Source organism: Hibiscus syriacus, unplaced genomic scaffold (assembly GCF_006381635.1).
Source record: "Hibiscus syriacus cultivar Baekdansim isolate YM2019G1 unplaced genomic scaffold, ASM638163v2 tig00111445_pilon, whole genome shotgun sequence".
NCBI lineage: Eukaryota > Viridiplantae > Streptophyta > Magnoliopsida > Malvales > Malvaceae > Hibiscus > Hibiscus syriacus.
In genome coordinates this window covers 56,286-79,229 of record NW_024063096.1, presented here as the reverse complement: position 1 = coordinate 79,229, position 22,944 = coordinate 56,286, and the positions used below count along the sequence as shown (strand labels likewise).

Below are 22,944 nucleotides of genomic sequence, written 5' to 3'. Positions count from 1 at the left end.
AGGAGAAGGAGAAGAAGAAAAACATTAGAGTTGCTCTCAAATCCACAAAAGATGAGAGTGATTCGAATGACGATGGTGATGACGAGAAAATGGCATTATTTGCCAAACGATTCAGAAAGCTGATGATGCCCAACTGAGGAAGAAAATTCAAACGTCATGAAGGCTTCAAAACTGAATCGAAGGAGAAAGACCCGATCATTTGCTATGAATGCAAAAAACCGGGGCATGTCAAATATGATTGCCCATAATTGAAGGATAAGGGTCAATCCAAAAAGAAGCACAAGGCTCATGTAGCAACATGGAGTGATGAAGAAGGTTCCAATGAAGAGGAACAAGAAGTTGCAAACTTGTGCTTGATGGCTATCGGGGAAGATTATAAGGTAACCTCTAACTCATTTGATTTGGACGAATTATCTTATAATGAGTTATTAGAGGATTATAATGGGTTGGCTTCAGATTATAAGACTCTATTTTCAAAATACAAAAATGATATTTCAAAATTGAAAAACGAAAAATAGTCTTATATCTAATACCAACAATGAGCTTGAAAGTAAGATCAAAGAATTGCAAATCAAAATTAATGATTTTGAAAAGAAAAATACTTATTTGCATAACTTACTTTCAAAAGTTCATGATGATCATCAAAAGAAGATTGATGATCTTAAAACTTCTTTTAATAAGGTTGGAACAAAAAGTTTTGAAAAATGTGAGAATTCAAAATCCAACTTGATTAAGAAAAGTTTTAGAAGCTACAATCATAGAAGTCCTCAATGAACCTTGAATGGTAAAATTATTAGGAGTATATGGGTTCCTAAAGAATTCATTACTACTAAAGATAAGGATGTCCTTCATAAATGGATACCAAATGGGACAAGGATTTTAAAAACTAATGAATATGGACCCAAAAGAATTTGGGTACCAAAAATTAGAAATTAATCTATGTTTGTAGGAAAAAGAGCATTGCTACAAGGCACGGGAAACAAATCCAAATTCATGGTACCTTGATAGTGGATGCTCGAGATAGATGACCGGAGACAAAAGCCGGTTCATAGAGCTTAACGCCAAAAATGGAGGAGAAGTAACTTTTGGTGATAATTCAAAAAGTCACATTGAAGGTATTGGTACTATAGGTAATACCTCTTCCATACAAATTAAAAATGTGTTATATGTGAATGGATTAAAGCATAATCTATTGAGTATTAGTCAATTATGCGATAAGGGATTCAATGTCATGTTTAAAATTAATGGTTGTAAAGTCATTGACATTGCATCTAATCGGGTTATGCTTGTTGGTCATAGAATAGGAAACATATACATGATGCATTTAGATTCTATTAATATGACTAATTTGTGCCTAGTTTCTAAGGATGAGCATGATAGTTGGTTATGGCATAGGAGACTAGGACATGCTAGCATGAGTGTTTTACAACGGTTAGTTCAAGGAGAATTGGTTCGAGGGATGCCTAAACTAAAATTTGATAATGATAAAATCTGTGATGCTTGTGCTAAAGGAAAACAAAAGCAAGTTTCTTTTAAATCCATTAATGATGTGTCAACTAGTAGAGTATTACAATTGATCCATATAGATCTTTTTGGGCCAACTGGGACTACTAGCTTGGGTGGAAAACAATATGCATTTGTCTTGGTAGATGACTATTCTAGATATACTTGGGTTTTATTCTTAAGTACTAAAGATGAAGCATTAGAAAATTTCATCACATTTTCAAAAGTAATCCAAAACAAAAAAAGTTACTTTATCACTAGTATTAGAAGTGATCATGGCACTGAATTTGAAAATCTTGGATTTAATGAGTTTTGTAATTCTAATGGTATTAGCCATAATTTTTTAGCACCTAGAACCCTAAAAAATGGAGTTGTTGAGAGAAAAAATCGAACTTTAGAAGAAATAGCTAGAATCATGCTTTGTGAAAATAATTTGCCAAAATAGTTTTGGACGGAAGCCATAAATACCGCTTGTTATGTTGTAAATCGAGTAATGATTAGGCCAATTTTAAAGAAAATCCATATGAAATTTTCAAAAATAAAAAGCCTAACATTAGCTATTTTCATCCTTTTGGATGTAAATGTTTTGTTTTAAACAATGGTAAAGAAAACCTTGGCAAATTTGATGCTAAAACTGATGAAGGAATTTTTCTGGGTTATTCCTTAAATTCTAAAGCTTATCGAGTATTTAATAAAAGAACTTTAGTTGTAGAAGAGTCTATACATGTTGTTTTCGATGATAATCTCTTTTCGATGAAGGATTCTTGTGTTAATGATGATGTAGGTATTATAAATACAAATGACGTTAGACATGATGTTGGAGAATCATCATCAAAGGAAGAAACAAAAGATGAGGAAACTTATGAACCTCTCGAGAATCCGACCATTGAAGAAAGAGAAGTATCTTATCCAAGAGAGTACAACTATGTCAAGGATGGTGAGATTATAGGTGATCCATCCAAAGGGGTAACAACTCAATCTTCTCTTAGAAATATTTGTATTTATATTGCATTTATTTCATGCATAGAGCCTAAGAATATTAAAGAAGAATTAAATGATGAACATTGGATTATGGCTATGCAAGGAGTTAAATCAATTTGAGAGAAGTAAAGTATGGACATTAGTTGAAAGGCCTAGTAATAAATCTACTGTAGGTCCTAGATGGGTATTTAGGAATAAGCTTGATGAGAGTGGTAATATAGTGAGAAACAAGGCTAGACTTGTTGCTCAAGGGTATACTCAAGAAGAGGGCATAGACTATGATGAAACATACGCTCCCGTAGCTAGGATGGAAGCAATTAGAATGTTATTAGCATTTGCATGTTTTCATGAATTTAAATTATATCAAATGGATGTTAAAAGTGCATTTTTAAATGGTTTTATAAAAGAAGAAGTGTATGTGGAACAACCTCCAGGTTTTGAAGATTCAAAATTTTCGGATCATGTTCTTAAATTGACAAAAGCACTTTATGGTTTAAAACAAGCTCTTAGAGCTTGGTATGAAAGATTGTCAAATTTTTTAATTGAAAAAGGTTTTTCAAAAGGGAAGGTTGACACTACATTGTTTTTAAAGCATAAAGGTAAATATTTATTAGTAGTTCAAATTTATGTTGATGATATAATATTTGGTTCTACTAATGATGTTCTTTGCCAAGAATTTTCTAAGCTAATGCAAAGCGAATTCAAAATGAGCATGATGGGGGAGATCTCATTTTTCTTGGGACTCCAAATCAAGCAAAGAAAAGATGACATCTTCATCAATCAAGCTAAGTACGTCAAAGATATGCTCAAGAAATTTGGACTGGAAAATGGCAAGCCTCATGACACTCCAATGAGCTCTTCAACAAAGCTTGACTTAGATGAAGGAGGTAAATGTGTAGATGTTAAATTATATAGGTCAATGATTGGATCTTTACTTTATCTAACTGCAAGTAGACCAGACATTATGTTTAGTGTTTGCTTATGTGCTAGATTTCAATCATGCCCTAAGAAATCACATTTACTAGCTGTTAAGAGAATCTTTAGATACCTTAAGGACACTCCTAGTTTAGGACTTTGGTATCCCAGAGACTCTAGCTTTAGCTTGCATGCCTTTTCTGATGCGGATTATGGAGGATGCAAATTAGATAGGAAAAGCACCTCCGGTACTTGCCAATTCCTTGGAAATATGTTGATTTCTTGGTTTTCAAAGAAACAAAATTGTGTTGCATTATCTACCACTGAAGCGGAATACATTTCAGTTGATAGTTGTTGTGCACAAGTTTTATGGATGAAACAACAACCTTTTGATTATGGAATTAAAGTAGGTACCATTCCTATCAAGTGTGACAATACTAGTGCTATTTGTTTCACTAAAAATCCCATCCAACACTCTAGAACTAATCACATTGAAATAAGACATCACCTCATTAGAGACCATGTCACTAAGGAAGATGTAGTTCTAGAATTTGTTAATACTTTGCATCAATTAGCAGATATCTTTACAAAACCTTTAGACAAGAAACGTTTTTGGACACTTAGGAGAGAACTAGGTTTAACTGACCTATCTTCACTAAGTGTTTAAAATAATTTTAGCATTTTAAATAATAAGTGAAAAATGCTTATAATAGTAATTTCTGATTACATTCATTGCTATTAGTTAGGGGGAGTTTATGATTCTTGATGAAAAATTAACTTTACGTTCAAATGTAGTTTAAGGATTAATTTGATTGATTGAACATAATTAATTTTTGATATATGAGTTGCCAATACCACTAGAGAAGATTAATTTAGCATTTTGAGTGTTTAAAATATAGATTTTTGAATTATAGGGCAGAGGGAATCGATACCCTCTTGCAGGGGAACCGATTCCCCCCTGGGTTTCTGTTTTTTAAACACGGGCAGAACACCCAAAATTTTCAAACCCTCTCTTCTTCTATTCTCTTCGCCATTCTCTCCTCTCTCTCCCCAAATCATCACTTTGATTCAAAAACAACGTTTCTTATCGAAATTACTTCAAATATCATCTCCTAAACCTGTTGGAATCATCAAATTAGTGCAAAAATATCACATTCTCACAAAATTCGAAAATCTTCAAGGTATTTTTCTAAAACTTCTATTTTATCAAATTTTGAACATAGAACTAGTTTTAATTATTTATAGATTGAAATAGGGATTGGGCATTGATTGTTCAGTGATTAGAAACTAGATTTTACAACTAATTTCATCAAAAACACAAGAATTTTCCAAAATTCTTTGAAATTTTCGAAATAAAAAAAATTGTTTTTCAAATTATTTTGTTTTGATTAAATTATGTTGTTGTTATGAAAACTATACATATATTAATTTTCAAAACCTTATTTTTCAATAAGTTTTTCAAAAACTTTTCCCGTTAGGATTGGTTTAGAGAACCTTGAAATATTGAGGACTCAATTGAGTTTTGGTATTGATTACATTGCATACATGTGTTTTATAATTGCAGGTTATTCATTCTATTCCGATTTTCTTAAACCATGTCAAATCCTAAACATTCTAGGTCTTCATCTAGTCATTCAAACCAACAACCAAATCCACCTCTAAATCCTCCTCCTATTCCTGAAATTCCTATTCCTAATCTCGTTGATCCTAATATGACTATCCAAAACTCGTGCTTCAATCATCCTGGTCCTAGAAATCATCGTTTTTGGTATTATCAATATTTTGACTCTTACAAAATTAGAGAAGAACGTATCCCTTCTCTTCAAGCTATGATAGATATCAATTTTAGATATCTTCCTCTTTTACAAGAGTGAAAATTTGATAAACTTTGTGACCTTGAACCTATAGTTTACCATCAACTTGTTCGCATCTTCTATTCTAATGCCGTTTGTATTAAAAACTGAGCTCAAACCAAAACCATAAGTGTTCGTTCCTATCTCCTAGGACAATTCTTCCATATTGACTCAGCTTACATAGCCAATGAATTAGGATTAGATAATGATGGTATATCAAATGAAAAATAGTTTTTAGGTTCTCGTTATAAATGAAGGGATAGTGTGAGTGTCTTAGATCTTCATGATCGTTTTCTTCATCTAATGATTTCTTGGTGGTTTCGACCATCCGGAGGTCGTTACTCAACTCTTAGAGCCTTGGATCTTTGGTGGTTACATTGTTTCCAAAACAATATTAAAATAAACCTACCTCAGATTATTTTTGCTGAAATTGTTGAAACCGTAAATCTTGTTCCTAATAAGAAACTATGTTCATCTCTAGTTTACGATTGCATTCTGAGTAATCTATTTTCTAAAGCTGGGCTTAGATTTGGTCTAGATGTCGTCTTTCCTCTCAAAAAACAAATTAATCTTCTTTCCTTAACAAGAGCGGGATGAATAAAAAATAAAGAAACTGGTGAATGGGTTTGATCTTCTGAGAATACTCCGGGAGCTAGTTCTTCACAAGCTCCACCAGAAGCTGACGACGATCCTGAGCTTGAACAATTAATGCAAGATATTGACGAAGCCGACGATGAGCCGGAGCAGCACGAGGAACAAGCTCAGTAAGAAGATCAAGTGCCTCCATATTTTCAATCATTTATGGAGACATTTGATTTCCGTTATGCATCCTTGGATTCTCGCTTCACTTCCATAGAATCTCACTTATCGACTATGGAAGCTCAACAATTGCAAATTCTCCGGGAGATGCGTGCAAACAATGAAGTAACCAACGCTCGTATTAATGCACTCACTCATGAAATGCCAGCTATGCGAGCTCATTTCCCTCCTCCCGATCCTCCTACGGATGCATAAACTTTGATCTTTGCGTTGCTTGTTTGGATTGAACTTGAATATTTGCATTATTGTTAAAACATTTTGAATGCTTTTGGATTGTTTATTTTTTGGTTGTTCAAACTTATGTTTAATACATTTGATTTGGATTTCGTGTTTATTTTGCATCTTTAGACATATATGACCAATTATCCATTACATGTTTATGAATATTGATTATGAAACTAATGGCTAACTTCTCTTTTGATTGTGATCTTAGCAGCTTAAGCTTTATATTAATAAATCAATTGGCTTACGTTTTTCAAAATTCTTGTTTAAAACGTTTTTATAGGGTCTTTTTGATTTAACAAAAAGGGGGAGAAAGTGTTAAAGTAAGGGGGAGTAGTATTTTTCAAAATCAAAATTCATTTTGAAATTAGAAAAAACTTAAAATGTTTTGTTATATCAAAAAGGGGGAGATTGTTGAAAATATTTTGATGTTTCGATATAACAAATTAAATTAAAAGAATTTTAATTTTGAAAATGATTTTTCTAATTATATTCGATATATTAAATCGAATATCAAAATATTACTCAAAGTATTTCAAAGTTCATTTTAAATCCTTACTACAGTGTAAAATTAAGTTTTAATCTTAAAATAATTTCAAAACAATTTTACAAAGTATTTCGAACTGTTTCAAAGCCAAAAATTACAGTTTGTCCAGAGAGAACCGATTCCCCCCAAGGGGGTACCGATTCCCCCTGAATGGTTTTGCTCCGAGAAAATCCAGTATGCTCGGAGGGAACCGATTCCCCCAGGGGGTATCGATTCCCCCCACTATTCAACGGTCGAATATTTGAATTTTACACTTAGGGAACCGATTCCCCATGAGGGGGTATCGATTCCCCCACGCTCCAAGCAGAAATATTAATTGTTTTCACACTTAAACGGCTCCAATAACTTCATTAATGATCCCCAACATTCAGAAGTGATTCAAGGTGTATTTAAACAAACTTAGAAGCCATTGATCAACAACAAGAAACAACAAGCAACTAGAATCAAGAGAGAATCAAAGAGAAAGCATCAAACCCCAAGTTTATACATTTCAAGCCTATTTTTCATTCAATATTCATTTTGCTTTCAAGAACACTACTTGTACTCAATTGTATTCATTCTTGAGTGTTATTTTCTTTGTTCTAGAATTATGCAAACAATCTACCTTGTGAGGATTTCCTTGTAAGTTTGCAAATTTGTAATCTTCTCTTTGGGAAAGAGTGTTATCAAGAATTGGGGTATATTCTTGAGGGTGTTGTAAGGTTATCTCTTTGGTATCAAAAGAAAGAATAAATTAGTGAATTTGTTGGAAAATCCTTAGTGTGGATAGCTAAGGTAGTGGACGTAGACTTTGATTGAGAAAGTCGAACCACTCTAAATCGCTATGCAAATACTTTCAATTTTCTGCAAAAGCTTCCACAAAATTTTAATTGCCAATTCACCCCCCTCTTGGCCGATTCCGTCAATCGATTAACTCAACACTTTTGATCTAAGGTACAAGCCCTAAACAACCAATCACATATATCCTTCTTAATCGAAATTAACTCAGCAACAAATCCGCTTAACTTATTAAACTTACCTTCATACACATGCACGTGTAATTCCCTTAATTCAAGCTCGTATATTCTAGCTTCATTTGTCTTATAAACTGGTTATCGATGTACTTATTCTTGAACTCTTCTACAAACAATAATCACATTACTTGATCTTTTAACATTCTTATGGTGACATTTTTCCACCATACTTTAGCGTGCCCACATAGTAACGAAACTACTCAATTTAACTTCTTCAATTTGGAGAAATGAAAACCTTCTAACATTATCTTCATATCATTTTTCAAAGGTATGTAACAACAAAACCTTTCCCAAATTCACTCTTGAGCTCGGGTGCTCTTAACTCTTTTAACTATTTCCATACATTCATTCTATGAGTTAAAGAAGCATAAAATTAGAAACAAATCATAATATCATTCAACATCATGAAGACATTCTCTAATCTTATACAGGCACTCCCTGAGGTATTCGCTCTTCTCCCTGCCTGGCCAGGGCAGGTAAATTGCTATTACCTTCAGGTCTATCGCCTTGTACTTTACTTTGGAAGCTCTCATAATCATACATCTAATATAACATAACAATTTAACTCTATTAACAAGACAGTACACTCTTTACACTATCAGACCAGAAAATTTTTCAATTTGTGTTGGTATGTATACTTTTTAAAACACTTTTAACTTCGTTTTAAGCCTAGAATCGACTAAACCGTAGCTCTGATACCATTAACTGTAACACCCCAACCTGTACCCGACCCGGATACGACTCTGAGATATCACATTGACTTTTTAAAATAATTTTCTTAACAAAATACAAATCATTTGGACTTATATTAAGAAAATATGATAATATATTGTTGAATTGCATTTGTTATAACCAATTTAAGAAAATATATGTTTTTATGAATAATACTATACGGTATGAACAGTACCGTGAATAGTAATTAACAGTACCGTGAACAGTACCAAATGCTAAAAAATTTCCAGATTGCTTCAGGGGTATCGATACCCCTGCTACAGGTACTGATGCCTTGCTACAGTACTACTACAATAACTTTCGTAAAATACATATAAATTCATAAAAATCTAAGTTTTCATCCGTATAAAATTACCATTTACATATACACATTTAAAACATTACAAAACTCAATCATATGATTTTACAAACCATTTAGAGCATATTATTTAATTCTTTTCTGATCTGATCTTTGGAAAAGGAGGAACTGGCCTGTCTTGCATAACTTTTATCAATCTTCCTATTCTCGAAACCTACGTGTGAAACAATCACACGCTAAGTCATAGACTTAGTAAGGAATATTAAACAAAATTATATGCTAATTGTAACTTCTACAATGCATGAACATTGATACTACCTTATCATACCAAAGCATATATTATTCTCTTTTAACATCTACATACGTGCACATATCATGTAACATAACATCATTAATTTTCTTTTTATACCATATCAGCATATAATATAAACTCTAAATCACACTAATGCATAAAAAATTACCAATCTCATATAACAAATACATTTCACTTAGGAATACACACAATATCACATATAAATCTTGTAAATACTTTTGATATCTTTTATAGGCCCATGTACATTATTGAGAACTTAAGGTATTCGAGTACATTGAGGTTGTGCATTATTGCTATCACCACATCTTGTATAAGTCCCACTGAGTGGCATATAAAATTTGTTCCGAATGACCTATGTAACTGTCCATATGTTCCGAAGAACATAGGTAAACTGTCCATATGTTCCGTAGAACATAGTTAACCCTCGACTCTTGGCATGCCAACTATACCACTAGCTCTCATATCATATAACATGGGCATTATCATTTATACATTTCATATCACTTGTTCTTTCCCTTCTGTCACATACCATATGCATGTGTAACCATATATCTCATATCATATCACCTGTATCACAAGTGCATGTATTCACGTAGATCGTTTCATATGGCTTATATCATTTCTCATGTAACCACATATATATATGTCTTATCTTATATCACATAATTCGTTAGCTTATGTTATATCACATGTTTATATCATATAACTTATGTAATCACTTACACTATTTATACCAGTTCACATAGCTTATCACACTAACATATATTCACACAATTCATGTAACATATGCAATAATATATATATCACATACATTCATGCCACATAAGCATCATATCAATCACAAATCGAATAATATTTTAGGAGTCACTTCTTACCACAGTAACTTCGTCACTGGCTCACCGCAAGCCAATGTTTGTTCAATAACCTAAGTATAAATTAAAATGCACTCACCTTAGCCTTACTTAATTACCAAATTCACTTCTATGATTTTCTCTCTTTGAATCGATCCTAACTTTATGGTTCTTCCTAAATTTGCTTGTGCTTGATATCTATACATATAATATTCAAATCAACATTTCAATTACTATGATTCGATCCTTTATTTCTTAGAGTAAAAGAACAGCTCAATTCTATTTTCTCTTAGGGTAGTATCGGTACCACTCATAGGGTATCGATACTCCTTGCATAATCTGTTAAAACCCATAATTTACTGTTTAAACCCGAAAATCATCATCTCTTCACTCAATTCTTCTATTTTAAGCCCCTATCATACCATTAAACTCAACTACCATTACTTAAACCAACTTATATCCATATAAACCATCTTTATCTTCCATATCTCCTCATGATTCTTAAAATTAAGAATCTTACTAAACTTTCAACTTTGTTATAAATCCTTTCTAACTCCATAAATCTCTTAATTAAGTTGATGACAAGTCAAATTTAGTTTCAAATTCAACTTATCAACTCTTTTTCAAAAATTCACTTAAAACTCCATTTTCTTTAATCTTTCATAACTTCTTAATATTTTGATTTTAAGACAACTTAAGCTTAAGTATCACCTAATGATCAAAACACATACTTAAAATCAACAAACAATCATGTAATCAGAAAACTTACCTTTGCTTGGAGTGCTTCACGTTGAAGAAGAAGAAAGAAGATGAAGAAGAAGTTTTGGAGAAAATATCTCCTTCATCTTATCCTTATATCTTTATCAATCCCATTTTTAATTAATTTCTAAGTAAAATGATCGTTTTGCCCTTCACTTCATTTAATAATTACTAATAACTTTCAGGCAATATTTCCAAATAAATCATTGAACTATTCATCTATTCTACTTTTAACACCAAATTCTGAAATTTTACAATTTGGTCACTAATCCGGTATTGAGGATGTTACAGTTGTTTTCTTTTTATCTTTTTCTAAGAGTTGATTAGAAATAGTCACGACTGATCAAGATGGCGCTTTTATGTTATATTGTTGATCTTCCCTGCTTTGGACCATCGGATTGGATCTGATACCCGTTATGCATTCGTGGATAGCTTTTCACATCGTTCGAGTCTGATTTATGGATTGTCAATGGTCTTTCAGTAGCTCAATCCCCTTTTTTGGTTCGTTTGTCGATGCGATTAGATCTGTTTGTATCTATCTTTGTTCGAGCTTCTTGGTTAGATTTTAATCTTTCCTTATATGTCCTTATATGATCTTAAGTTGCTAGTTTTATTTCAATGTTTATAGGAAATTGTCATAATTATATGCTTAATTTACTATTATTATTGTAAATCTTTATTGTAATTTAGTATATTTCCTATTTTGAATGAAATTAGTGATTTCTTTAAAAAAAATCATATATCCTTAAAATCTGACTTTCATTTTAAATATTTTAATTTCATCCTTAAACTATGACTATCATTTTAAATTAATCTTTAAACTTTTAAACATTATTACATCCCCAAACTATGACCTTCATTTTATATTAGTCCCCAAACTTTATGAACATTCCAATCTCATCCCAAACTATATGGATATACTAATCACATCCATTGTTAATAAAACCGTTAGGCCAAGTTATATTATTATATGTTTGGAAAAACAATATTTGGGTTAAAATATGGTTGAAACTAATTACATATTTGGATGAATTTAAAGATGAAAATAGAATATTCAAAAGTTTAAAGACTAATTTAGAATGAGAATCATAGTTTGAAGATGAAATTAAAATCTTCAAAAATTTAAAGTTCAATTTAAAATGAAGGTTATAATTTGGAGACATATGATACAATTAACTCTTATACGTGGATATTGTTGTAGTCACTTATCCATAATGTCACATCATTTATGGTTTTCTACAGTACATGAGTGCCTGAACATGCTTCATCTGTTACTTAAACATGAATGCAGGTAAAAGGAAAAAGTACACTTAGAGTTAAACATTATAGATTTTAATTTAGGGTCTGTTTGTTTTACTTAAAATAAATTTCAGAAAATTATTTCTAAAAAATGAATTACATTTATGGAAAACATTTTCTATAAAACATTTTATATTGTTTGGATGTTGCATTGTAAAATGTTTTACATTGTTTGGTTAGTCTTTCTGAAAACAATTTACGAAATCTGTTTTTTTGTAAAAATGTATACATTTTTATATTTTTCTTGTAATTTACCTTTTAAAACTTTTGTAAGTAATTTTTATAAAATTGTATTTTATAAATTTTTGAAATTAAATGTTTTATTTCTATAAGTACGCCAAATTAAATTTGTAGATAATATTAATAATTTATGTTGATTGTGTTATAAATACTCAATTTTAGGTTTGAACTCCTTAGTGAGATTTTATCATCATTCAGCTTGTAATTATAATGTGAAGCACTTTATGTGCACAATTCAACATACTATCTTAGTCGTCTATATATGCGCTCTGAACACAATACATAAATGTCTTCTGTATGTGTATAAAGCTTACTAGGGAAAACATGAGAAAAGAGAACAACAATACACTCACGAATGTACAATTAACCTAATTAGTTTGAGCGAAGTATTTTTCTATAAGCATAAACAAATTAATATGAAAGGATGACAAGAACATGAATTTTGTTATGTGAATTGAATTGTCTCCTCAAATAATCAAATGAAAATGCACATATAATGATAAAAAGCATGTTGTAAAATACTTAGAAATAAGATCGTTAAAAACCTAGTTAAAAACCTCTCAAATCCTAGTGGGATGAAAAGAGTACAACGCATTCGGACAAGAAACACAACAACTTCAACAAAAAACAAATGAGCAACAAACATAACAAATTACAACCCGAAACTAAACCAAACAAAAGCATAACCCCTTAGACCCGAAGACATTGAAACTAATTCAAAATCTCGCTACTGTCGACTCCAATTGATTTATGAGAAAGCGTAGCTTTCAAACAGTACCCATAGACTTTCCAACATAGATATATAAACTCCCGTTCAAAGAAAAGAACTCCGCAAAAGATGATTACGGCAACAAAACTTCCCAAAGAGCCTAGATGTGATCACCGAAAGGGCTGGTAAACAATTCAAAAGATAAAATCCACCTTTGATCAAATTGTTTAAGAACAAGAATAAACCTAATTAACAAAATTTCAATACCATGGATATTCAAAATTAACAATAGGATTGTTTCAAAAGAATATTAACAATAGATTATTTCAATAATGTTGAGGCAAAGAAACATAATTTTAAAAAGACAAAGAAACAATACCTTTGGAGCTTCTGAGAGATTTAAGAGCAATTTTGCAACCTAAAGTGTATTTTCCATTCTTCATATCAGGCAGGAGTCAATATGTTGTTAATGCTTTCATGAGTCTTCTTCTGCGTTTTAAGAATTCCCAAAAAAATTGATTGAGAAAGTTCAAGAACTCATTTTTAAATGAAAAAAAAACAAAAAAGAAACATGTGAAGTTTACCTCTGATGAAAACGCTGGAGTGATAATAAAAAAATTGATGAGAGAAAGAAAGTCGGTGAGGAACCAATGAGAGGTGAAAGTTGTTGATGAATGGGTAACGGCGGCGAGCAAATGAAGACCTAGGGCAAAAGATTTGGGGAACAAAGAACCCATGAGAAGGCCATAAACTTTTAGGAAAATGACTTACCAAAAAATAATCGATAAGTTATTTTACCGTATTTCTACCTTTGTTTTCCTTTGACCGTAATTGATTTTTCATTGACCATAGTTATTTTTCTCCAACCAAACACCTAAAAAAGTTGAAAAAGATGAAAATGTTTTCAGGAAATTAAATTCCTTCAAACACACATACCCTTAATTACAAATTTAACTTCCATTTGAAAGCTTTAGAGTTGAAGACAAATTGTTTTTTCCCCAAAATGCATGCTTGAAATTCATTGCTTGTGTTTTACAGTGAGTATTAATAAAAAAAAGTTAATTTTGGTGTGTAAGGCATCTAAGCTCATCACCTACCTCTGATAATTCAATCCCTTCTTCTCTTCATTTTGCTCATTTCTATTTATTTTTTTCATTTCACCTTCTCAAACCAACTTCCATGTCCGTTCACTTCCTCCATTCTCAACCCTTTCATTGTCGTTTCTGCCATTACAAGGAGACTCATTTCTGGTACCAGATAGCTGCATGCCAGCTTAGATTCATCTCCATATTTTCCCACAACACCAATCATCTTCTTTTACCTATTTAACTTTTTGTTTTGTTTTCCTTTTTGGATTTCTTCAATTAGCTCACCTGCTGTTGTTTCTTGGAAAATGGCCACATTGGGGCTTCATTATTTGGATGAGATCTTAGACTTGTCTATTCAAAGATCTGAGCTTTACAGCTGCAAGGTGAAATTTGACACATTTGTGTAATTTTCTTCTGTTTTATGCATCAAATTCTTTGCTTTTCTGCTTTACTGAATGCAAAATGATTTATCTGAATCTGTGTCTTAATTGTAATTGATGTGTGATTAGTGAAATATATGATTTGGAATGGAAATTTTGATGAATTTTGTCAATCTTGTAGGGTACGAGTATCTGAAAGAATAATCCGGAAGAGCAGAAAATGGCAACTGATCTTAATGCAGAATTGTCCAAGAAGACTGCCATTTTTGGTCTTAAGTTCTGGGAGATTATTGCTGTTGTTGTTGCTTTATTCATCATAATCATCCTTACACTGCTCTCATTTTAACTTCCCGGAAGAAGAGATCAAGAGCTAGGAACAAGGTTCCCCTTACCAAAATCCCATCTATATCCAAGGAAATTAAGGAAGTGAGAGTCGAACAAGTATCTACGACCCATTTCGTGCCGCATGACGGTATACTTCTCACTATCCATGACAAGTCCAGTGACAAAGACTCGGATAAGGTCATGGTTCATCTTGGGACGGAGAAATCAAGGAATGGTGGTGACAATACTAGTCGGTCGGGTTCATTTCACCGTTTCGAAAAAGATGGTGCAGGGCCTCAATCAGGTGAAGAAGGGAGTTCCGGTGGCAATGTAACTGTTTATAAATCGTCTTCTTCGTATCATGTCACCGCTCCTTCTCCTCTAGTTGGCCTGCCTGAATTCTCTCACTTGGGTTGGGGTCACTGGTTCACATTGACGGATCTCGAACTCGCCACCAACCGGTTTTCAAAGGAAAATGTGCTTGGAGAGCGTGGACATGGCGTTGTTTATCGGGGCAAATTGATCAATGGGACGCCTGTGGCTGTTAAGAAGATATTCAACTTGTGAGTATAACATGTATATGTGTAGACTTCAAATATGATGTTATTTTCTTGTCCCGGAGTCCTGTTTAGTTAAACTACTTGTTATCTTTGTAGGGGCCAAGCAGAGAAAGAATTTAGAGTGGAAGTTGAAGCCATCCGGCATGTGCGCCACAAGAATTTGGTTCGCCTTTTAGGTTACTGTATTGAAGGAACACACAGGTTTAATCTTCTTTTACTATGTTTCTACAAGAATTAAGTCATGGAAATTTGGGGTTTAAATATATTAGTCCGAGTGTTAGTCCTGCTATATCGATATCGCCAAAATTCTTGCATAGTTTCTGTCAACAAAGTACATTGTTTAAAAATGCAGGATGTTGGTTTACGAGTACGTCAACAATGGAAACTTGGAACAATGGCTTCATGGAGATATGCGTCAGCACAGATATCTTACTTGGGAGGCTCGCATAAAGATTCTCCTCGGCACAGCTAAGGCGTAAGTCACTATATCTACACACATTGTCATCCGTCCAATTCTCATTTGACATATGGCTTTTTCGTGCAGTCTCACGTACTTGCATGAGGCCATTGAACCAAAGGTGGTGCACCGAGACATAAAGTCTAGCAATATTCTGATTGATGATGACTTCAATGCCAAGGTTTCCGATTTTGGTCTGGCAAAGTTGCTAGGTGCCGGGAAAAGTCATGTTACAACCCGAGTTATGGGAACATTTGGGCATTTACTTTTCTCTAGCCTGCCTTCGTGTTTTATATATTTAGGACCTTTAGTCATCTCTTGACAATGTTTTGATTCTGAAATTTCACAGATATGTTGCACCTGAATATGCAAATACCGGTCTTTTGAACGAAAAGAGTGATGTCTATAGCTTTGGAGTTGTACTGTTGGAAGCAATCACTGGTAGAGATCCTTGGATTACGGCCGTCCTGCCCAGGAGGTACACTGTAATCATGGATGCGATGAACAATCTTTACCTAACATAGAATCTTAATGTTTATATATTTTTAGCCTTCTTAAGAGATTTTTAAGGTTAATTAAACATGGAATCTTAATGTTTACAGGTTAATCTGGAGATTGGCTGAAAATGATCGTTGGAAACAAGAGGTCAGAGGAAGTGGTAGACCCAAATATCGAGGTTAGACCATCAACAAGAGCTCTAAAGCGCGCCCTTCTAACTGCTTTGAGATGTGTCGATCCGGATTCTGAAAAAAGACCGAAGATGGGTCAAGTTGCACGAATGCTCGAGTCCGAGGAGTATCCTATACCAAGAGAGTTCAGTGTTGGATTCATTGTTTAGCATGATGCTTGACACGTCTAGCTTGACTGATTCTTTAGGTCTTTTTGCCTCGTTGGTTATACTTGGTCATTATACTGTCCGACATGCATGAAGTGCATGGTGGTTTTATCTGCTGTTCCATTTCGATGAACTCAGATATGTTTCTGAAATCAGGACCGAAGGCATCGTAGGACTCATGGAAACAGCATGGAAATAGATTCACAAAGGGAGAACTCCGATACCGATAGGAGCGATTGTGCGGCTTCAAGGTCGGGAGAAAGCGATGCAACCTTGAACTCGAATAAGGCCGGAAATGAAGGGTGGGATTCTTGAAAGAGATGATTAGAGTATAATTTGTAGATGGAAGAGATTCGTTTTGTGTATGAAATTGGTGCTGTGAAGACTGTAAGATAAGAGAATAGTGTTGGGGTGGAGATTGTTTCACTGTTAAAGTGTACTGAATAGGGTTGGCTCTTTTTCATATTCTTTGGTTAACCTCAACACAAACTGTTCCATTTCAATTGGTTGGAGTTGCTTGCTTGTATATTAATTTTCTTATTACGAAGTACCGTATATGTACCTACCCACATGCTTACATATACACACAATGATACATGTATAGGCTCATCATATTAACGTCATTCACCTTTGTGCAACAACCCTAATAAATAGCAGGGGATCCATACCATTACCGGAGGCACAAAATGTATAGCACAAGCCAACCTGGAGAATTACATGTTTTGCAATCTCTCCAAATTGTTCTCATTTTGTGGTCAAAAGTTGCAGATTACATACACTTACCTACTTGACCCTCACGCCATGTCTTCATTTTCTTTAAGGGTCTGTTTGTTTGGCTGTAATTGGTTTTCCGGAAAATGAATTACTGGAATTTGAATTACTGGAACTTGAATTACTGGAACTAGAAAATGAATTACTGGAATTTGGATTCTGGAAAATGAATTACATTTCTGGAACCATTAAAATGAATTATATTTTTCTGAAAAACATCTGAAAAGCGTTTTATGATGTTTGGAAGATGTTATTTAAATCATTTTCCACTAGTTGAAGAGTTTTTTAAAAATTATTTATTACAAATATTATAATAAATAATATTATTTATCATAAAACTTAATATTATTATTTTAAAATATTAAAATAATTTATTTATTATTAAATATTATTTTTATAATTTTATTAATAAAAATAATAATTTTTGTATATTTTAGTGAAATAAAATATTATAAATTATATTAATTATTTATTAAAGTAATAGTGTTATATTATATTTTAAAAATATTAATTAGTATATTTTAAATATCTTTATTAAAATATTATTTAAATATATAAATAATATTATTCATTATTAAATATATAAATTTTTATTATATATTATTAAAATAAAAATATAATATCTTATATTATTATAATATAATTGATTATTTTATATAATATTAAAAATATTATATTATATTATTATAAATATTAATAAATAAATAAATAATATTTTGATGAAAATGATATTAAAATATTTTATTAATATTAAATTCATAAAATAAAATTATTTTGATTATTTATTCTTTGAAGTGAAAAGTTCGAAAAATGACTTACGGAAAATGAATCCGTAAGTCATTTTACAGAAAACACAAAGGAAATTCTGTTACTAGGAAAATGAATTACATTCCGGAAAACCAATTACATTCCGGAAAACCAATTACGTTAAACAAACATGGGAAAACATTTTCCGGAAAACGAATTACGTAAAACAAACACGGGAAAACATTTTTCGGAAAACGAATTACGTGAAACAAACACAAGAATTCAGGAAAAACCAATTCCGTAATTCCAATTACGGCAAACAAACACACCCTAATATACGTTACCATTTACATCAAATATTAATGGTTAATAGCTTGATTAAAAGTAATTTGATAATTAAATGATTTAATTAAATGTATAATGCAAAAAATATATATTCACTAATAATCATTTTGACTTACTAACGTTAAAAGTACTATACATTCAAAATAATAACATGATATATACATGTCTAAAATGATTACATGGTAAATGCTATATGTCATATTTATGTGTTATGATGTATAAAAATTTGTTTTAAAAATAAAACATTATGCTCGTACAATAAATAAATAAATATATATCTATATAAGAAGCCATTTACAAGGTGGGAGGAGCTCTTATCCCTCCCAATTCTTTTGATACCATAGTATTTTAAATCTTTTTAAATTTAAGTACCAACCAAATAATGCCTTTATCACTTCTAATATTTAAATTTAAATACTTGATAGACCCTTATACTTCTATTGCAAAGTAAATTAACCCCTTCAAATGTTTGTCCAATTAGTCATGGATGTTCTTTCCCCAAGGAAAGTCCTAGGTTCAGTCATAAGAATAGTTTGCACAGCCATTATCAGAAACACAAATGACCAAAGTAATCAACAAACAGACAGACAGGCAAGGATCAATGAAATAGCAAACGTTCATGCTAAAACATTGGAACCACTTTTCATGTTTTTTATCGCACAACACTTGTGAAATGACCAGCTTAATGACACGAACAAAGAATAACAAACTGCATCGGGAGCATAGCTCGACTTCGGAGAATAAAAAAGAATGGCATGTTTATGCTTCAGACATAATGCAATCTATTGCCTGCTTGCATATGCCAGTCATCGTGGCCTCAGGGCCGTAGACCTGTATCCAGAATCAGTAACATAGTCAAGTAGTAATATTACTGTTTCCTTCATGAATATAATACAACATCGATAACCGTTACCTCTAAAAGATGTCGAATAATATACAACATTTTTACAAGAGTGGATTGTGATCTCATACCTCGAGGGGTACTCTGAGTTCCTCTCCAAGAGCACGCATCCTTGCCAAACCAGTTTGATAGTTTGGACCACCTCTTCGAACATAGATGTGCATCCTCGCAGCTTTTAACTTGGCTTCCTGGAGTGAGGGGGAAGATAAAGGACTGGAATGTCAAAGGAAAATCATCTCGACCGATGAAGTAAGGTTTAATTGTTTTCAGCTGAAATATACCTTTTCTCTCAACGCTCGAATAATTCCATTGAAAGTAGCACCAACATCGGTGAAGTTAGCAATGCCACCTCCAATGAGAAGGGCTCTCTTACGACCGTCAGGGTTCGCAGTGGCACACTGCAACATCATAAACCAGTAGAATTTTCTAAAAGCTCAAATGATGAAATTACTTAAACTTCTATAAGAAAAGCCTAAACCAGTCACAGTTTCTTACATCGATAACGACTCTTGCATATTGCAAGACCTCCTCCTCATTTGGAGCTCCACTGTACTCCGCATAGTTGCCCAGTTCTGATGCATAACCTAAATCTCCTACCTAATTAAATAAACAGAAATAAATCCTTAGAATGGCATCAAAGGATATCAAACCTGCAGCAAACAACAATAAGGTCAGTGAATGGAAAGCATAAAACACAGATCCACTAGATCACTTACTGTATCGGCATAAATAACACTGGCACCACCTCCAGCAACCATCGTCCAGATACGCCCTTTTGGATTCAAAACAGTGAATTTCAGAGATGCACTTGTCTGTGATGTTAAGCAAAGATTGTGATCAACAAATGTCCCTCAACCATGTGGAAAGAGATCTATACTGAAACACAAGCTACAACGAGAATGGCTACCTTTTCATCCAACGAATGAATGAAGCTCTCTGTAGGGCTCAGGACTCTCCCAAAAGGCAGAGGAAACTCTATGTTACCCCACCTGAATTCAAAATTTTCTTTCAGTGAGAAACTATCTCTGTGATATATATAAATATATATTCTGAGAAGATATAGAGCTATCATGATTTCCCTGGAAAGAAACTTACTTGTTGAAGTTCTTGAATGCAGCAGTGTCATCCAGCTCTCCCCTCATATCCAATGGGTATGGTTCCCCATTCACCAGTGCAAATGGATTCATCTCAAGAAAGCTGAAGTCAAGATCTGCAGCAAACAGAAAACATTGGCATAGATAACACGAGATAGTTATAGAACAAAACAATAATGTAACAGATTGAGATAACTTAAAAAAGCAGAGAATACTGCAAAAACAGAAGCGTCTACTCTTATAAAAGAGATGATGATACTTGAACATCATAGTGAAAATTACTTGACATTTTTGTGATCCTTTAAAATCCGGCATTTAAGTTATATAGAATGGATGGATGATTGTTTTTTCAGTCATGCAAATTTTCTGCTTAGTGAATAAAAACATAGAGCCAACAGATCTGAAACCATCGGTCCCAAGTACCTTGAAAGAAAGAAAAGACACCCATGATGAAGTCACCAATCTTCCCTCGAACCTACATCATGCAAAAATGAAATTAACACTAGCTATATAAATGCAACGCAGTATAGCTTAAGAGACTATACCAGCATTTCATATAATACATTGCAAACTATAAGTATAGATGTTAATGATATAAGAATAAACACCAAACAGATTCAATTAAAAGTTAAAACGAAATAAACGGCATGTAAAATACTAAAGAAACTCACTTCCAAAGGAAGTGTAGCTATCAGTGGAGCACAAGTTTCCAGGGTCATAGGTTTGCTAGTTGGAAGGAAGATGGTCTTAACCTGCAAACTCACATGTGAAAAACATGTCATATTTTAAAGGCATATATTCATCAATGCTTAAGTAATTCGATCAACTGAAACAAAAGGCTACGGCAAACTATATAGTAAAGATTGACAACAAACCTTATCCCAATTCTCTTCAATTTCAATACCTCCACATTCTGAAAAGCTGATGGTAGAACCAAGCCTTTCAGAAACAATTGAAAGGTAATATTCTTGCTCGTGAGGAACAAAAGGTTCTACAATGAATGTCGTTATTGGAGCTTTGCAACCGCCCATCTCAACCTAAATAAAAATAAATAATCAAGGCTTATCGAAAATAATTAAATAACCAAGGATTCAGATCAGTGTTAACTGTACTTATTTAAAATGTAACAAGACAGGGCAGTTTTCTCCAATTCATTTAGTACAAATGAAAATACTTGAACAAAAATTACACTGTGTTGGATTAACTTCAAGTTTTATAGTTTTCTTGAATCGTTGGATTAAATTAGTTTAATAGCTGAAATTAAAGCTTTTAAATCGAGGATAATCCACTTTTTTCGTAAAAATCTACTCATTTCCTACCATTAATTTATTGCATCCATTTTCCGTCATCCTACTGTCCAGAAAAAAAATGTAAAACTTAAAATTCTCTGCGTCAACAGATCCTACCTCATATATATATATATACACACACAATTCTAAATAAATGAATTGTGAAACTAATTAAGAGAAAATTGAAAAGAAATGGCAGCTGCAGCTGAGACAGTAAGAAAATTGTTACCTCAGTGCCAAGGCGTGCTTTAACGAATTCAACAACTTTAGCAAGATCTAAATTGAGAGCAACCAAGCCACTCTTTCCACGTTTCCCGAACAACATATCTGGTTTGACAACCAATCTGGTGGACGAAAGCCATGGCTGTTCGTTCGCTAACTCGGCGAAATCAGTAGATTGAGTCACCTAACAAAGCAAACAACAAAATCAGCATTGACTGGAGAGACTAACGTAAGGAGTAGCAGTTCCGTTGTTGACTCATATCATACAACTTTTGTAGTTTGGTTGCATTTCAATTGTACAAATAAAAAGAGTAGCAATTCCGTTGTTGACTCATATCATACAACTTTTGTTGTTTGATTGCATTTCAATTATACAAATAAAAAGAATTCGGTTCAATTGATTAAAAAAAGGATGATAAAAGAAACCTGAGCAGAGAGGATTTGAAGATCGATATTAGCGAGGCGTTTGAGGTGCTGTTTGAGAAGTCGCTTGGAATCGTACTCTCTGATCTTCTTGCGAGCCATTGTTTCTGTGATTTGAAGATCTGAATCCAAACACAGAGGGCCGATGCTTTTGCTTTGTAGTTAATAGAAGAGGAAGAGGTAGATAAATTGACAGGAAGGAAGGTTGGTTGGGAGAGGAGTGAAGAAGACTGGTGGGGTTGGGTTAGGTTGGGTCAGGCAGCTGAATGGGTGGGTGAGTTGGTTAGGGATGAAATTGAATATTTTATAAAGTTCGATATCGATATCGATTAGGTATTGATTGTGTGTCATAATTGAGATATAGAAATTTTGAATGGCTAATTTGAAGTTTTATTATGGGCAAATAATGTAAAATTTTAAATTTTTAGTATATTTTTTAATTCAAATTTGGTTT

The 22,944-nt window shown here is 32.8% G+C and overlaps 1 protein-coding gene, 1 long non-coding RNA gene and 1 pseudogene across 2 annotated transcripts; 1 reads left to right on the top strand and 2 right to left on the bottom strand.

The window, feature by feature from the left end:
- Positions 1–10,143: 10,143 nt before the first annotated feature.
- On the bottom strand, positions 10,144–15,761 carry LOC120163476. Its single transcript, XR_005519658.1, has 3 exons — positions 15,636–15,761; positions 13,429–13,433; positions 10,144–10,153 (listed from the first exon to the last, which is right to left on the bottom strand). It is a non-coding gene; the product is annotated as an uncharacterized LOC120163476 (long non-coding RNA).
- On the top strand, positions 12,027–17,028 carry LOC120163475 (annotated as a pseudogene).
- A 2,119-nt stretch (positions 17,029–19,147) lies between these two features.
- LOC120163474 (ATP-citrate synthase alpha chain protein 2) lies at positions 19,148–22,723 on the bottom strand. The gene is made up of 12 exons (XM_039173406.1): positions 22,494–22,723; positions 22,075–22,251; positions 21,432–21,593; positions 21,228–21,308; positions 20,980–21,031; positions 20,558–20,672; positions 20,370–20,451; positions 20,179–20,274; positions 19,958–20,059; positions 19,744–19,860; positions 19,534–19,650; positions 19,148–19,392 (listed from the first exon to the last, which is right to left on the bottom strand). The coding sequence occupies exons 1-12, from the start codon at positions 22,590–22,592 to the stop codon at positions 19,321–19,323; spliced, it is 1,272 nt and encodes a 423-aa protein (XP_039029337.1). The 5' UTR covers positions 22,593–22,723; the 3' UTR covers positions 19,148–19,320.
- Positions 22,724–22,944: the final 221 nt, after the last annotated feature.

What these genes read in the sequence shown, in the direction of transcription:
- LOC120163474 (XM_039173406.1), bottom strand. Translation starts at nt 22,592, where the DNA reads ATGGCTCGCAAGAAGATCAGAGAGTACGATTCCAAGCGACTTCTCAAA. An exon ending in TAGCTACACTTCCTTTGGAA is followed by an intron (nt 21,032 to 21,227) that starts GTGAGTTTCTTT and finishes TGCATGATGTAG; the next exon opens with GTTCGAGGGAAGATTGGTGA. An exon ending in GTGTTATTTATGCCGATACA is followed by an intron (nt 20,060 to 20,178) that starts GTAAGTGATCTA and finishes TTATTTAATTAG; the next exon opens with GTAGGAGATTTAGGTTATGC.